General features: G+C 35.5%; 1 protein-coding gene across 1 annotated transcript in view; it reads left to right on the top strand.

Moving 5' to 3' along the window:
* Nucleotides 1-18,476, top strand: part of TRDN (triadin) — a 398,565-nt gene that overhangs the window by 97,839 nt on the left and 282,250 nt on the right. Inside the window, 2 exon segments of the mRNA XM_030316258.1 lie at nt 13,224-13,271; nt 16,923-16,982. Coding sequence (XP_030172118.1) covers nt 13,224-13,271; nt 16,923-16,982 — 108 coding nt within the window.

Raw genomic sequence — 18,476 nt, 5'->3', positions numbered from 1 at the left:
TGAGCAGTGGGCTGTAGAGTGGGCTTATTAAACTAGTGAGTCTTGCATAATTAAAACAGTGAATTTGGCAGAAGTTTAAAATAAATTTCTCAAAGACTGGGTTAGAGATTAGTACCTGAATATATTTCCCAAATAGACCAAATATATTTTGGAAAGTGAATATTTCTCAGGAAAGAGAAAATGGAGCTTCAACTGTTTGAGACTTCCAAGGGTTTTAGAGGTAGTTTCTTTTTTCCACATTTTTTTCCTGCATGAATATGAACAAAAGATTCTGTTTCACTGCTTGGTTTCCTCATCCAGGTAGAATAATGCATGTTTTTTATTTCCAGGTAGTTCAGTGAAAATAAGTGTGTTTTTATAACTTCACGGATGTAGATAAATATGTTTTCTACATGCCACGTTTCGTATCAGTTATGGTTATATGTGATGGAGAGTTAGGAATTTAAATTCTTATGAAAATATTTGAACTCTTATAAGAAAAGATACAATATGTTCAAGGTAATAGTAGCCTGTGATGGTTATAGACAAGCCAGGAAATATCTGAGTCTAAAAAGCTGGCAACAAATAAATAAATACATAAATAAGAAGCTGGTGAAAGCTGGTGAGGCTAGGGGAAATAAAAGTGTTAGTGGTGATAGAAGCTAAATCACATCTTTTTGTCTCTCTCTCTTTTTTTTCCTTTAAGGGATTCATATGGTATTTGAAAAGGTTTAAGGAGTGTGAAGTCTTTTGGAAAGCCCTGGAAATCTACATGTAGATGATTTACTCATCAAATAGAATACAGAAAACCATAGAATATTTAATCCCAGATAATATACATTTCCAAAATACTTCTATATAAATATGCTAATTCATTTTTAAATTGTTAACGGATCAGTTTCAATTCCCACTTCTTTTCATAGAAAATTATTAATTTTTATAGCCTTCCACATTATCTAAATGATTTTAATTCATGGGACTACAGTAACTTTTATTCCTAGTTTGTCCCTGTGTTTATTTTGTCAGATGTTTTTCTTAGGGAAAATGCAACAGTTTCAAGGAACTGAGAAGCAAGCCCTTTAATTCTTAATCTGGCAATTTTAATGTATAAACTCTGACATGTTAGTGAATGTCTACATTTAAATTAATCTTGGTTTTTTCTATATACAAGAAGTTGCAATTTATTTTATAAATATGATCACAGTAATGTCTATACTTGTGACCTTATATTGAATTAATATAGTAATAGTGGAACAATACATTGGCTCAGAAGAAACTTTAAACCCTAATTTAACTTTCCTGGATTACTAAAATGCCATTCACCAAGTTGTTGCTGATATAAATGTCCCTGGTGAGCAAGTAGAATACCATCATGCCAGAGTTGTTGTGGGCACTGAATATTTTGCTGTGGCAGAAGTTAGCTTGAAGAACATTGATTCCATTCCAGGGTGATAGTTTCTAATGAAAGATTTTATAGGTCAAAGGGTCTTATGGTACACTCATATTTATTTCTTTTTGTTGTTAAAATTTTTTAACGTTTATTTATTTTTGAGAGACAGAGAGAAACAGAACGCAAATGGGGGAGGGGCAGCAAGAGAGTGAGGGAGACACAGGGTCCGAAGCAGGTTCCAGACTCTGAGCTGTCAGCACAGAGCCCGACTCAGGCTCCAACCTACAAACCGTGAGATCATGACCTGAGCTGAAGTCGGACACTCAACTGACTGAACCACCCAAGTGCCCCCAGAATACATTCATATTTAAAGCCAAATATTTTGGAATATATTTTTGTCTAACCTATATGAACTAATTTCCAGATAGAGGTGAGTAAGGCAGTCTAGGAACCACAGTCTATGAGTATTTCAAATGACTGGATGACCATTATGGAATGCAGAGCCACATGTCAAATGATAAGAAATAGTGATCAGTCACATCTAGCAGTCCACAGTTTGGGTATCCTTTGAGGGTATAAATAACTATGTGCACATATGTCTTAAAAGAAAGTATATACATTCACTATAGAGAATTATAGAAACTAGTGTTATTTGTTGTAAATAAAAGGTCCTGGTCATGATTGTTAAAGACCATTTCCCTGGCTCATGATAAACACTCACGAATGTGTTTTCAATAAATAAGCTAGGAGCACAGTATATGATTTTGACAAAGAAAGATGCCATCATTATTTTCTTCTACTTTTAGAAATGTGTTGAATTAACCAATCTGAGTCAGAATCCAAATCTAGAGGCATCTGGGTAGCTCAGTCAGTTAAGCGTCCAACTCCTAATCTTGTCTCAGGTCTTGATCTCATGGCTCATGAGTTTGAGCCCCACATCAGGCTCTAGGATGACAGCACAGAGCCTGCTTGGGATTCTCTCTCTCCCTCTCTCTCAAAATAAATAAATAAACATTTAAAAAATTAAAAAAAATAATCCAAATCTAGTAACTACTGCCTATGTAACCTTGCTAATTAATGTATGTAACCAGGTTAATTAATTTTTCGTTGCCTCTATTTTATCGTATATAAAATGAGTATAATATAGTTGTAAAGATTAAATGATTAGGAAATGTATATATGAAATTATTCAAATAATTCTTGGCAAATTTTAAACAGTAACTATCAGTCAATTCACTATTCTTCTTGATCACTACCGATTAGGTCAGTGACAATCTCTTGCAGGTTTCTTATGTACATTACTTCTCATCCTATATCTGGAACCACTTGATATCCATCTGATTATAGACTGAAGGATCTTAATATCTGTCATCTCACAATTCTGTAACACGACACTAAACCACCTTTATTGCCATTTCACCCCTGTATTTGTGATTCCCTTTTTAAAAATCTCATATAAGCATTTATCTACTATGAAACAAATACTATACTTCACCTATGGTTTCTAATGTTTCACTTAATCTTCTCATGGAACAATATAACATGATAGATATAATCCCATTTAAAACTGAGAATACTGTGGTTTATCTGAACCCAATGATTTTCTCAATGACACATGTTTATTAATTTATAGACCCAAGTTGTCACCTCAGATTTTTCTAATTTAAGAAGATGTGGCTTTCCCAGTATACCCTCCATTGCATTTTCCTTCTTTTTTTGTTCCACTATGTCTAAATGTCTGTAGTAGAATTTCTCACAGCTGAAGGATCTTGGCTTTTTCTCTGAATCCCCATGTTTAGGACCTTGTAATCTGATCAACTTGACTGAAATGCTTGTACTTCCAAATATCTACCAGTTACGACTCATTTCTGTTCCCTCCCCATCTGTCTGTGCACCATATAACCTGGAGTTGTCCTGCTTGATGGCTTACCTGCAAAGCAGACACCATATACTTAATAAACAATATCCACCTCTAAATTTCCCCACCATTATTTCTACACTTAGCAAAATGAGAAATGAGACCTGACAGTCCTTATTTCCTTGTAGAAATGCCAAATGGCACATCATGGGTGTATTAGTTTCCTGTGGCTGCTGTAACAGATTATCAAAAGTGTCTGTCTTAAGAACAATAGAAACTTATTATCTTCTAGAGGCCAAAAATCTAAAATTAGTTTCACTGGGACCAAATCAAGTTGTCAGCAGGGCCAAACTACCTCAGGGGGGCTCTAGAGGAGAATCTGTTCCTTGCCTCTTCCAGCTTCTAGGCCTGCCGTACTTCTCTGGTTTGCAGATTCATCACTCCAATCTCTGCCTCTGTGGTCACAGTGCCTTCTCCTCTGTCTTCAAATCTTCCTCTGCCTCCCTATTATAGGGATACATGGGGTTACATGCAAGGCTCACCTAGATAATTCATGATAATTTCCCTATTTGAAGATCTTTGACTTAATTACATTGCTAAATCCCTTTTAGCTGTATATGGTAACATTCACAGATTTCCAGGGATTAAGACATGGCTATATTTTAGGGGGCTATTATTTAAATCACCCCACTCAGCTACTCTTTAACAAGAGTACAAACAGGTCAGATTTCAGAGAAGACTGATAGCTAAATACAAAATATATGTGTTTAAAGATAGGAATCACAGAATGGCAGAGTTTACCAAATTTATGGTAGCAACATTGTCATTAGAGTTTTTATAAATCTTTAGCTATCAGCATACTGAAAGTAAGTTGTAAAATTATTATTGTTAGAGAATTTGGATTTGGGGGAAATATTCATGTTTCATTATTTAGGATACCAGAACTAGTTAGAATAATTCTATTATTTTGGTTTATTTTAGGAAGCCAGATGTTTGTTCGTTCGTTTGTTTTTAATTTTTTCCTGATGAGGCTGTGTGAAGAGTTTAGTCACTTTAGCAGTAGGATAAAGTTTATGTGTGGCCAAGACAGTGCCATAATTTCCTTAGATTGTATAAGATAAGTTCCTTATTAAAAATTCATACTCAGTGTGCATGTACTTTAAATCAGAAATTTGAGAATGACCTGAATACCCTAAGTATTTTTATATTGAATAATCTCTTCACATTTCATTTAAAACATTGATTAATTTAAGAGCCCAAGTGGTTAATTAATTTTGATACTCAAAATGACTGAAGAAGTAAAATATGAAAAGCCCCTTGATTCTCCTCCACAATCTCATCTGACTTAACACAGGTAACTAACAGACTTCTTTCACTTAGTGTGTTTGAAGTTAGTATTAAGTTCCTTTGCACAAAATGTCTTCATGCCTCTGTGTTATTGGTCAGCATAATAGGTATCACTATCCACTCAGGCTATTCAAGCTGCAGAACTAGGGGTTATTGTTGCCAGTGGTGGCATGGACTTGATGGATTTTAGAATCATCTGAATAATTTTTAAAATATATATCCATTGCATACTCCATTTTGGGATCATTAATGTTTGGAAGGTAAGACAAGGGTTTGAGTCAAGCTCTTCTAAAGACTCGAATGACTCACCAAGGTTAGAATCACTGTCAATTAAACTCATGGCCTGGAGTTCAAGTACAGTCCACAGAGCTTTCCACTGACCAGGCTGTATTTTAAAACAACGTATAACTGGCTGTCTTGGGGTGAGGCCTGCATCTATGGTTTACCAAAGTCTTTACCATTCTCTCTCATCACTCCTGGAGTAGACATGATCTGTCTTATTTCAGAAGGCATTTGAGTTACAGTCCTTCCATAGACATCTTGGTCTTTTTCAATATGAAGAGCAGTCCTGCTCAGCCCCTTGTCCTACTCCTTCTTTATTATAATGTATCCTACTCTCACCTCTTCTCTCCCACTGTTATCTCCTCCACAATCATTTCTCAGTTAGATTAGGACAGTGAATTTCACTGAATTACCCCTCACATTCATGTTAATCATGTTACTAACAGGCTTAAATCCATCCTTTGCCATTACAGTCTTTTAGAGATAAAAGCCACATTTTCTACTGTGGCACAGAAGACTCTTTTCATAAAATCAGTGATGACCCTACAAATGTCCAGTTTTGTGTACTTTCCCACATACTTTCCCAGTTCTGCAACCTCCTCCTCAACACTTTAAACTCTCAACTCTGCCCCTGTTGCCCCCCCATGACACCCAGACCCACCAACATCACCTTTGCCGTAGGCAGCCTGCACTGTTGGGCACTCCCCAAGCAGGCCCTCTGCCATCTCTCAGCTCTGTGCTTCTGTGTGCACTGTTCTCTCTGGCCTGCCATCCCATCTTGTGCAGTCACTTGACAAGTCTTCCATTCATTTCTTTGATTTTCGGAAGGACTGTCAATTCCTTTAATAGGCCTTCTCTGCTGTCCCTCACTCTGGGAGCATTTTGGCATTTTTCTCCATGCTACTTTTATACCCTTAACTTCACACTATGAAACATTTTGACACCAATTTTCTATTTGGGTTACATTGATCTAACTCATTGAGATCAAGAACTATGTTTGTCTTCATATATGTTCTAGGTCATTTTTGACATTTACTCTTATGATTCAAGCTCTATGATTCTACCAGCTCTGAATTTGTGTGCTTATATCATATTAAAAATGACTTGAACATTTAGCAAAGTGACCAACGCGAGAAACAAACTCAACAAACATGGAAATAATGAATAAGTTAATTAATGAAGCATTCATTTTATCTATTTTGTTGATCTCTACTTGACTCCTATTTTTTCCTTGAACATTTTTTATGTTTAATTTCAAATATATATCATTATTTGGCTTTAATTGGGCTATTGTCAAATTTATTTGGTCAGAAGCAGTTGAAGAATTTGATAGTAAGGTCCATATTAAAACAAAGACGGTCTATAACATGTAATTAGGAAACACAATAAAATTTATAATATAATAAAATAGATTAAATTATACAGATTAGGGGCGCCTTGGTGGCTCAGTTGGTTAAGCGTCCAAATTTGGCTTGGGTCATCATCTCACCGTTTGTGAGTTCAAGCCCCGCATCGGGCTCTGTGCTGACAGCTGGGAGCCTGGAGCCTGCTTCGGATTCTGTGTCTCCCTCTCTCTGTTCCTCCCCCACTCGCACTCTACCTCTCTCTCTCTAAAATAAATAAAGATGAAAAAAATTGTTTTTAAATTATACAGATTGGGGTGCCTGGGTGGCTCAGTCAGTTGAGCATCCAACTTCAGCTCAGGTCATGATCTCATGGTTTGTGAGTTTGAGCCCTGCGTCGGGCTTTGTGCTGACAGCTTGGAGCCTGGAGCCTGCTTTGGATTTTGTGTCTACCTCTCTCTCTCTGCCCCTTCCCTGCTCAAACTCTGTCTCTCTCTCTCTCAAAAATGAATAAATGTTAAAAAAATTAAAAAAAGTTATACAGATTAATTTGGACAATTTGAAAAATGCAAAAAAGAAAGAAAGAAAGAAAGAAAAAAAGAAAGAAAGAAAGAAAGAAAGAAAGAAAGAAAGAAAGAAAGAAAGAAAGAACTACAAACCACTTATCCGAAGATAAACACTAATATATTTTTTATTTTCCTCACATTTTTTTGTTTCATTTAGTAGTGTTTTTTTTTTTTTATTGCATATTGCCTTGGGATTTTTTGGGGATGGAAAATTTTATTGTTATTTTCAGATAACATTTAGGCTTTTATTTAACTATTAAACATGTCAATTTACTCAGAGAACAAACCATAAGAGACTGGAACCCAGTTGGTAAACCTATAACCAGATGAAAGAACTTTATCCAAGATGGCTCCCAGACAAAAGAAGGTTTTTAGGCATTCAGAACAATAGGTATTTGCTACATCAACCCGAGTTGTTTAGTGTTTGGGTAAAGAACTGACCTCAGGAATGGGGAAGACGTTCACATGGCAGAAGTGTGTGCCGGTGAATGGTCAACATCAAGGTGGGCCAGCCAGTGGAAACGGGTATATCCTGGCAGGCAGATACTATAAATGGAAAAACTGACCATAGCCATTAGGCAATAATACACGTTAATTTATTCACAGCACTTACTTTGTGCCAAACACCATACTGAGCACTAAAAATTTAGCGATGAATAAGGCCTAGTCCAATGAGAGATCTAAAACACACTTATACCACCATTTAGTGAGTATTCTACAAAGAGACATCCTGGAGGAGATAACCGCCTTCCTCGATTGCTGGGTAAGTCTGAATGCAGTTTTTTGGTAAAGCCTTAGAGGAGTGGATGACTTAGGATTTAGATGTGCACTCTGGAACCTAAAATGGAATATATAAGAGCTAGGCCAAGGGCCATTCAAGGAACCAGGTGTGAACTTAGTTAAAAAACACAAGAGAACCCCAATGATTAATATTAGTATTAGTTTCCTAGGGCTCCGTTAACAAAGTATCAAAAACTGGTGGCTTAAAATAACAGAAATTTATACTCTCACAGTTACACACATTAATTAAATTTATTTGTTAACGATCAGTTGAAAAATATAGTACCTATATATTGTCTCTAAAGTCACATGACTTTTCAGAAGGATTGATTATCTCAGAGAGCTGCAAAGGAGAAGCTATTCCATGCTTCTCCTAGCTCCTGGTGATTGGCTGGCAATCTTTGGCTTTTAGATGGACCATTCCAATCTCTGCCTTCATCTTCAAGTGGTGTTCTCCCTACATCTCTGCTTTTTCCTTCTGTGCATATCTGTCTCTGTGTCCAAATTTTCCCTTTTCATAAGGACACCCATAATATTGAGTTAAAGACTACCGTAATGATTTCATTTTAACTTGATTACCTCTGTAAAGACTCTATTTCCAACTATAAGGTCACATTCTCAGGTACCGGATTAGGACTCCAATACATCTTTTGAGACTATGCAAACCAATGCGGTCAGTATCACATGCGGTCAGAAGAACATTTTTTTGAAAGGGTAATTTAGAATAATAATCCTGATTGACTGGCTTAGGGTTGTTTCTGGGAAATAATTATAGGACTGGAACCAGAGGCTGGCAAAGGATTTTGCTGAAGATGAGGCTCAAAAGCCAAAGAGGACAGGACATTAAAATGTATCTAAATATCCTGGAGCCCTTTATAAAAATGCTCTCAAAGACCACAGACTAATTTAGTCAGCCTATATTGTATAAACTTTTATTTTTGCCTTCTCTCAGTCATACTTAATTGACTCTTTAAAGTACAAAATATATTTTCTTTTTTCTCTCTGACAGCTGTGAAAGATAAACCTGGAAATGAGATATCTACAAATATCTATGCATCACCTCCTCCATAGTGATTGCTCACTTTTGAGGAAGTGATTACAGTTCTGGAGCCCCAGGTGAAGGGGAAATTACCCATACAATTAAATCAGAATTCACAGTAAAACCAATATTTTGGAATTTAAGTATATACTTTGTGATTTAGAGCATTTATCAGATGATATTTGTAATTTGGGGCAATTTGCCTAATCTACACTTTAATGCATAAGTAAATGTAATTTTATTATGAAAAAGAAGCATGTATATTATTGCAGGATTGATTGTAGGTAACAAGCTCGGAGAGTCCAACCAGCACACTTTTGCTCATAAGAACAAGTTTCTAGTCTGCACAGGACCTGCATGGACAAGGTAGCATAGTTGGGGGAAGAGTACTAGTTTGGCAATTTGATCACACTGTATTCTTATTCTCCTCTGCCATAGCCTCTTTTGAGGCAGTGTTTTCTTATCCAGGGGCAAAGAAGTTCAGGCTAACTGCTCCTATCAGCTCTAAAATTGTGTGCTTATTTTAAATAAAAAAAATGATAAATTTGTCCTTTAGGAAAAATGAATAATATAATCTTTGACAAGTTTGTCTACTCAGGAGTGCTTTTCTATTGAGTCCATCATTACCACTTAGAATGTGTAGATCATCTTGCCTTAACACAGAATGGAAATTCTACAGATTAGTTACAAAATAAATAGATAAATACATACATACAGAGACATACATACTAACCAAGAGTACATCTGACACTGTTTAGTGTTGACTAAAGCCTAGGCACATCAGTACTGAAAAAAAATTTTGCACCAAACTTTTGATTTTTTCCAACTGAGAACAGAGAGATCAGCAAAAGGACTGGGGCAGTCTGGCACTGAATCCTTACAGATTTGGCCCCTAGGGAGGGTTTGCCTGATAAGAACCTCAGAGTCAGGTGCACTGTGAGCTCTGGTACATTCAGAAAAGGACACAGGGCTTGTCCGGCAGGTTGCCAGGGCCACACTCTGTAAAAGCACAGAGCACAGCTTGCAGAATGCTGGAAAGGGACCACATGGGGTGGGCGAGAGGCTGCTGCAGAGTTAAGTTGAGCTGAATGTTCTGGTCAGGGAAAGGTCAGAGTCTGGGCAAGTGCAGGAAGAGCAGGGCCATGCCAGCTCTGATGCCAAACATCAGGGCCATTCCAACTGGTGGATTCCATTTGTTTTTAATTATCAGTATACCGAAGAGACTTTTGTTTCTTGTAAATAAGGATGACAAGCAAATTAAGCTCCAGCAGGTGCAACAAGCTTATTTTGTCCTGAGCTAAAACTGTCCTGGCTAAGATGTAACTTGCCAAACAGAGCTGGTGAAAGGAAGGTACTTTTTTCTTCCATTTGAAAACTGTCAGTTTGTAGTGTCTAAGCAAAGAGGTACACAAGTAAACAGTTTTTGTAGAAAATTATTTTTTTAATCTTAGAGTGATTATTAAGTCAGTTACTGATGGTTGCATTGTTTTGATAAAAGAAACTTTAAACTTGGTATTTGAGCTCAGTCTTGCCAAAGTTTGAAGTTTTCATCCAAGAAGCTTTACTGGCTGTCTGCCATTTTGAACAGCTCCCTAGAGCACAGGGGTCCAGCTGTTTCACTGAGCAATGTTATGGTACCATTTCTGAGGGGGATAATGAAATTTCAGCATACGGGACTGTGTCTGTAAATCAAAACTTAGACTGTGAGGAACCAGATTTTCCCCCAGGGTAACAGGAACGAGGCATTACTATGCTAATTTGAGTCTGAATTCAGCCCCCTTGCTCTTTTGATTTTGTATTAATTCTTCCATTTATGCCTGTGCACATGTCAGCCAGAAAATCCTTTAGTGGAATGGACAACCAGCTGTCCAAGGTGGGTGAGGTCTGGTCCTTCACAGGAGCATAGACACAGATTAGGTGTTCTCTTGAGAATCTTGCCAATCAGGTTCCAAAAGCACAGCTTATCTCATGCAAACTTGGTTCCCTCTAGAGAACTTTTAAAAGAGGCTTTGTTTTTGCCAAGATTCTCTTTTAGTTTTTAGCTTAATTAATAGTGGTCCAAAAGAACCAATATAAGCTATTTGTGGTCATGTGTGAATGCTGATGTCCTCTCTTTCTTTTGTGAGATATTTATATTGAACTTAGTAACTCAGAAACACCTAAAAGGACTATTAAATATAAGGAAAAATAATGTCTAGATGTTCTAAGGTGTATTTTTTCCCCTCTGTTTTTCACTGGGGTTTAATTATTTAAGAAATTTTGATAAATTAGAAAATTTTTAAATGGCCAAACACAAGCAGTGCTTATAATATCTATACCATATCATTAATAAATAGAATTGTACTAGAAGATGAAAGCAGTTTTTCTTATAATGTTTTAGAATTTGGCTTACTCCAAAAAAGTCTATTAAAACTCCACTATGGGGCAGACAAGTGATCAGCCAAGGGTACAAAAATAAAATAACGTGCTATAGTCTTTTTTTTCTTTTTTTTTTTTTTTTTTTTTTAACGTTTATTTATTTTTGGGACAGAGAGAGACAGAGCATGAACGGGGGAGGGGCAGAGAGAGAGGGAGACACAGAATCGGAAACAGGCTCCAGGCTCCGAGCCATCAGCCCAGAGCCTGACGTGGGGCATGGCCCAGAGCCTGACGCGGGGCTCGAACTCACGGACCGCGAGATCGTGACCTGGCTGAAGTCGGACGCTTAACCGACTGCGCCACCCAGGCGCCCCAAGTCTTTAAAGAGATTTCACTTACTAGGAAGTCAGATATATGGACAATGGCAACATTTTTTAAAGTTTGTTTATTTATTTATTTATTTATTTATTTATTTATTTATTTATTTTGAGAGAGAGGGAGAGAGCGTGAGTGGGGAAGAGGGAGAGAAAGAGAGAGAGGGAGAGAGAGAGAGAGAATCCCAAGCAGGCTCCAAGCTGTCAGCTCAGAGCCCAATGTGGGGCTTGATCTCATGAACGGTGAGATCATGACTTGAGCACAAATCAAGAGTCAGAAGCTCAACCGACTGAGCCACTTAGGTGTCCTGACATTGGCAATATTATTATTTGATTGCTAAAATGGAATTATGCACATGGTTCAGTTGGTGTATAAAATAAGTAGAGATCAAAGAACACTTTACAAGGAGGAACAACTGTGTCAGGACTGAAAAGGTGCATTGACAAGAGGAAGTGTGAGAGTGGGGATTCGAGTATAAGGCACAGGCAGGTAGAGGGGAGGGCATGCTTGCAGCTGCACTTGTTTTGATATGAGTGGAATGTAAAGTTCAAGGGGAAATTCAAGTAGATAGGATGGGATTGACATGCAAATGTCAAATCATTAGAGCAGTAACATTTTTATATTTCATATAACACCTACTATGTAATAGATAACATGTTAAGCCATGAGGGAGATACTAATATTTGTAACAGGTCAAAAGTATAATCAGAATTTCCTGTTAGAAAGGTTACTCTGAGAGAGAAAGATCTAAATCTAAAGGTTCAAGAGAATAGTTAATGTTATTATAATAATATTTGTAATACTGATATACCAAGAAGGGCATTCTGCTCCAAATTTTGAAATGGTCTCTTTCCTTTTCTCTTCCCAACTCCCTTACTAGGTTAATTTCTTCTCATCTTCACATTCTTAAATGTCACTTCTACTAAGGGATACTCCTGTAATACACAGGCTACTGTAGGTCTCTGAATGCCACCCTAAATTTTTTCTGCATTTATACCAACTGCAATTAACTACCTTTGCAGTTATTTGTTTAGCCTCCATTATTCATCCACTTGTTGACATCACAATGACAGGGATAGAGTCTATCTTGCCAGTCTTTAGCACATAGCATGTGCTTCTATATTTTTGTGTAAATAAAGGACAAGTAGAGAATGCAATATTGGATAAAAAAAAAAAGTTGGGTAAGAGGTATATTGAAAGGTAGATTGAAAGGGTTTGGCAAATGAACAGAAGTGGAAAATAAAAGATGAATCCTAGATGACTCCCACGTTTCTAGACTGACAATTGGACGTGCCATTAATAAGAGTTATGACTAAATTATGGGGAAATTTTTTGACTTAAATTTGAGCTCTCCTGTATTAATTAATTGGATCTCAGCTCAGAGTAAATTAAATGTAGTTTTCTGTAAGGGGATTTAGTGTCATTCTAATCTCATACCAGAATATTTTCAAAAATTTTGGGTGGAGAACGTTTCTGTAGAAGAGTAACATATGCAATTTAGTTTGATTATACTTTGCATCAGATTCAGAAAATTATCTCTCTGCATTTCTGTCCTTATATTTTAGTGTTTCTCTCATATCGAGCTAGGATCCTGTGGCATATGGCATAAGTTTTTAAAGTTTTCTACTTAAATTGAAGTTAAGGATTTGAAAAAGCTGAGGTGTATTCTTACTTTTGCAATCACACCTGGTTTTGGTACAAGTTTGTGCTTGGGTATGAAATAAAAATAGAAATAAAAAATTTATAATTATCTTAATATTTAAACATCTAACTTGTAAAACTTCGTTCCAGTTAAAAAAGATTTTCAAAAGCAGCAGACAAGTTTTTGACATCAAAAATTGCCATGCAAACATCTTATTATTTATTCTCTTTATTTAAGTGAAAAATATTGTCTATTTCTTTCCAGTTACACACAAAGAAAAACCAAAAGAAAAAGAAAAAGCTGAAAAGAAAGGTATGGAATTGTTCTTACTGCTGTCCTTACACACTGGTTCCTCCCTCTTTGACCTCTTCTTCTTTACGTAAGATTTTATTTTTAAAATTGTATTTTGATATTGTCCTTAGAATTGAATCTATAAAGAGTAATTCATAGGCTGAAGTAAATAAAATATTTGAGACTCCAACTTGGTTACCAATTTACTTTCTAGAAATGTATTCATTTTTTCCCCAGGCAGTTGTGAGACTGCTTTAGCTAACAGTGAAGATAGTATTTCACAAAGTATTTTTTCAATTTGTTAGGTGAGAAAGTATACTCATTATTTTAACTTGCATTCTTTAATTACCTATAAGACTGGAATTTAAAAAATTAATTTTTATGTATTTGTTTAGAATCTGTAATATAGACTCATTGTTCAGTAGGTAAAGATACATTATGAAAAGCTTCCTCCCGCCTGGTTCTCAGCCCTCCAGTAGCATTCTATCCTACCCACACGTACACACAGCAAACCCCTTTTATGGGTTTTATGTGCATCTTTCAAAACTTCAATATGCATTTATAAGAGAATATAGCTTACTGTTTCTCCACTTTTTACACAAAATATAATGTGTCCTATATTCTGGCTTTTATAATTTAATAATATATCTTAAAGACCTTTCCATATCAGTAAATAGGTATTTTCCTCATTTTTTTTAATGTTTATTTATTTTTGAGAGGGGAGAGAGGAGCAGAGAGAGAGGGAGACACAGAATCAGAAGCAGGCTCCAGGCTCTGAGCTGTCAGCACAGAGCCTGATGCAGGGCTTGAACCCACAAAACTGAGAGATCATGACCTAAGCTGAAGTCGGACGCTTAACTGACTGAGCCACCCAGGCACTCTGGTATTTTCCTCATTTTAAAATAAAAGCTTCATGGTATTGAAATGGAGGTACTTTCTTGGGGTGCTTGGATGGCTGAGTCAGTTAAGTGTCCGATTTCATCTCAGGTCATGATCTCACGGTTCGTGGATTCGAGCCCCATGTCATGCTCTGTGCTGACAGCTCAGAGCTTGGAGCCTGCTTCCGATTCTGTGTCTCTGTCTCTCTCTGCCCCTCCCATGCTCGCTCTGTCTGTCTCTCTCAAAAATAAACATTAAAAAACATAATTTAAAAAATGAGTAAATGGAGATATTTTCTTCCACTATATCTTTTAGCTACTTATTATTTGTAGATTTAAGGATTTAAGAATGATTTTAATAATATATTTTTCTTATGTAAATATTCACACTTATTACTCATTTCTCCTGATGATATGTATGCATGTCATTTGGGTATATTTTCCTGGTCTGTCACTTCAAATATTTTCCTCAGGTTTCATAATTAATTTCAGGATTTCTGTGTGAGTGGATATGTGTGAATGCATATATGTGTATATACGTGTGTGTGTGTGTGTGTGTGTGTGTGTGTGTGTTTAGATTCTTGACTTTTTATATGGCTAGATATGTTTTATTTTCTTTTGGTGTTTCTGTTTTTGAATCTTCATTCAAAAATTAATTCAACAGTTGCTAATATTTCCTCAAGTTTTTAAATTTAGTTTCATATTTCACATGTAACCTTAAATCATCAAAAAATCCATTTCAATGTATGATGTGAAATAAATCTCCAATTTCATTTTTTTGTTGCTCTTGTGTTAGAGTGGATCATGTCTAGGATCTTTGTGCTAGATTTCAGCTGATTCATATGTCCACAATATGCATAGACTGCTGTGCTATTTCCTGTGCAACATTCCAGTCAGATAGAATGTTTTATAATATTTTAGGAATCAGATCCATGGGAACATGTTTCAATCTTCTTTATTCTATACTTATATTTAAAATTTTGAATTAAATAGTTATTAGTTTATTAGTGTTTACTCAGTGATGATATACACTAATTTCAATACAGCCACCTTCTTTGTTCTAGAAACAGGTGTCTATTTCCCTTCTGCTGTTAAGTTATGCGGAATTATTGGCATTAGGTTCTATATACTCTGACTAAATGAAATAATCTGATATTTCATATGATTTTTTCAACTTTCACAGCAGCTAAATATTTGTATTACAAAATAATCAAGAATTTGTCACTCTTAAATTAGAAACATTACAGGAAATTTTCATATTGGAAAGCAGAATAAAATACTTTATTGTAAGTGTCCTTTACTTCATTATATACCAATTAAAGGAGTTTGCTTTTTATGAAGTAAGTCATTACACTGCAACCCCATGTCCTTATGTGAATTGGGCCTTTCTTGGCTTGGCATCATGCTCCTTCACCTAACACTGTCCAGGCTCTTCCCCATAATTCCAAGTGGTAGTGGGAATGGCTGTGGGGCAGGCTGAGAGGTAGAAAGGCTGAAACCCTGGAAGGGGTGTCATCTGCTCTCTCTCGGTGAACTTGCAACTGCAGGGGTCACTTGGTCTTCAACTGAGCATCGTGCGTGAAGCTTTCTGTGAGATTTGCCTTATCTCTCCAAGATTCTGGGGAAACTGTTCATCAACTGTGTTTTAAAACAATAGTTTGTTAAATACATATTGAAGCATATTTTGTCTTTTATAATACAAGTAAAGCTGATGGACATTAATGTTCTTATTATATAGTTGGAGAAATGGAAATAATTGGGACTCTCATTTTTAATGTGAATAATTCGGTTCTTTAACCCACCTGTTTAATTAAATCTCTTATTTTTTCATTTCGTTTTCTATAATTTCTTTAATTCCCATTATTCTCCAATAAATAATACATAAATGCTGTAAATTGTGTGGTGATTTGGGAAACTACCAAATTACACAGATTAATGAATTATGACTAACCTGCACAAGCTCCTGTATGTCTCAGAGCACCTTTACTTCATAGAAGCTAAGAAAATAAATTTATATTGATTTATTAATTTGTTACATAAACAGTGAGAAGGTATAATGTTTCAAGTATGTCAAATACTATTCGTTTAAGAAGCTGCACTCGATCAGTAATCATTTATGATTATATAATTTATGATTTTTTTTTTGGTCGTTCTCTACCAAAGATGCTACTTCTTAGGGCTTACTTGGGTAAAAAAAAACAAAAACAAAAACAAAAACAAAAACAAAAAAAAAAAACTTTTTGGCTGTCAAAATGTCATTGGAGTGGAGGACATTTGGTTAGCAGAGACCAGAGATGCTAAGCATTTTTCAACACATAAGACAGTCCCTTATAGTAAGAAATTATTTTTCCCCAAATGTCAATTACGTCCTTGTTGAGAAACACTGCTCTTAATCCAAGCTCTAATTCAGATTGAAATATTTATTTTAATTAATCATAAAGAAAGTGTTTCATCACGATAATATAATATCTTTTGACAAATTATTATAAAACTGCTCTCTCTCTCTCTGTTTATCTTTCTTGAAAACTTAATCTATTTAGAATAATAACTTTAAAAAGGAGAGTGAGGTTAGCTTTCAAAATGCTTTCTAAATCTTTATGCCAAGTCTTTTAAATTGGATTTTATATAGTTGTTATTATATTGGTAATTTTTTCTTATTTCTAAATCAGTCTCATTAATATCATCAATCTTCAAAATCGTACATAATTTGGTGGCTATAAAGCTGAGATAAAGAGAAAGCTTGGTCTTGAAATCTATTTAAAGTGTGTACTAATATAATTTTTTTCTGTTTAAGCAACTCACAAGGAAAAAATTGAGAAAAAAGAAAAACCAGAAACAAAGACAGTGGCAAAAGGTAACTTTTCCTTTTATAGTTTATATAATCATTCTTTTTACTTTAAAAGATTACACTTTGCGGGGGTACCTGGGTGGCTCAGTCAGTTAAGAGTCCAACTCTTGGTTTTGGCCTAGGTCATGATCTCATGGTTCATGAGTTTAAGCCCCATGCCCAGCTCTGTACTGACAGCGCAGAGCCTGCTTGGGATTCTCTCTTTCTCTCTTTCCCTCTCTAACCACCCCTCTCCTGCTTGTGTTCTCTCTCTCTCAAAATAAGTAAATAAACTTTAAAAGATTATATTTTGGGTGTCAGGTAGCTGGCTGATTATATGCATTCAACATTTCCTGTACATAAAAATTAATTTGGCCTTACATGTAAAATTGAATAATAAAGAATAATAAAAAAGAATAATAAAACTAAATACTTAAAATAATAGAGCATCTGGAAATGTTAGAAAATGATGAAGAGTATTCCCATATGTGGTAGGAAGAATTTGGAACCCCAAGAACTTTACCACTTGCAGTCATCCTCATGGATATGTTACATTACATGGCAAAGAGACTTTTGGAAGTAGTTTTGTCTAAAATAGGGAGATTATCCTGGATTATCCAGGTAGGCTAAATGTAATCTCACAAATCTTTAAAGCATAGACATGTGACAGAAGAGAAAGAGTGATTTGAAGTGTGAGAAGGACTTGCCACCCATTGCTAGCTTGAAACTTGGGGGGAGCACGTGAACAGTGGGAGAAGAATTTTGCCAACATGTTGAATTCCAGTAAATAATGCAACCCTGCTGGCAATTTGATTTTAGCCTTGTGCACCCTAAGCAGAAAACCTACTTGAGCCACATTGTGCCAAGACTTTTGAACTTTGGAAATTGGGAGATATTAAATGGATATTATGTTAAGCAGCTAAGTTTGTGGTTATTTGTTACTATAGCGATGGGAAACTGGCACAATATATTTGGCTTATAGCTTTTGACCAGCAGTACACTTTGGATTAATTTTAAAAATTTCAAATTCAGGATTTGTTTTTTTCAAGAAGAAAGGTAATACATATATCTTGATTGATATTTTAAGCCATCGAAGATCAAAAGTATCTTAATAATATACTCCCCCCAAATCAATTAGAATATCAATGTAATGTTATGTATTTTGGAGGATTACATAAATATTAAATTATAAATATAGTATGCTAAATTTATTTGCCAATTGTTTGATGTTAAACAAATATGGATTCTAAGTGATAGTTCAATCTTATCTCCTAAATTTAAATTCCTTTTTCTTGTTGTAAAATGCACACATTTTGTGAACAATAATTTTTAGAAATCTCAATTCAGTATTTTCAAGGGACTAATCATTTAGATAAACATTGGAATCTACTTTCAAAATTCAAGGTGTTTATCTACACAATGCAAAATATTTAAATATTTGAGGCAGACATATTTTTTACTATATATTTTTCATGAGATAACCAAATATCAGTGTATTAAAGATAGATGGATTATAAACCA

Source organism: Lynx canadensis, chromosome B2, assembly GCF_007474595.2.
Source record: "Lynx canadensis isolate LIC74 chromosome B2, mLynCan4.pri.v2, whole genome shotgun sequence".
NCBI classification, from domain to species: domain Eukaryota; kingdom Metazoa; phylum Chordata; class Mammalia; order Carnivora; family Felidae; genus Lynx; species Lynx canadensis.
Note: the sequence above shows the minus strand (reverse complement) of the source record. Positions and strands in the feature narration are given on the sequence as shown.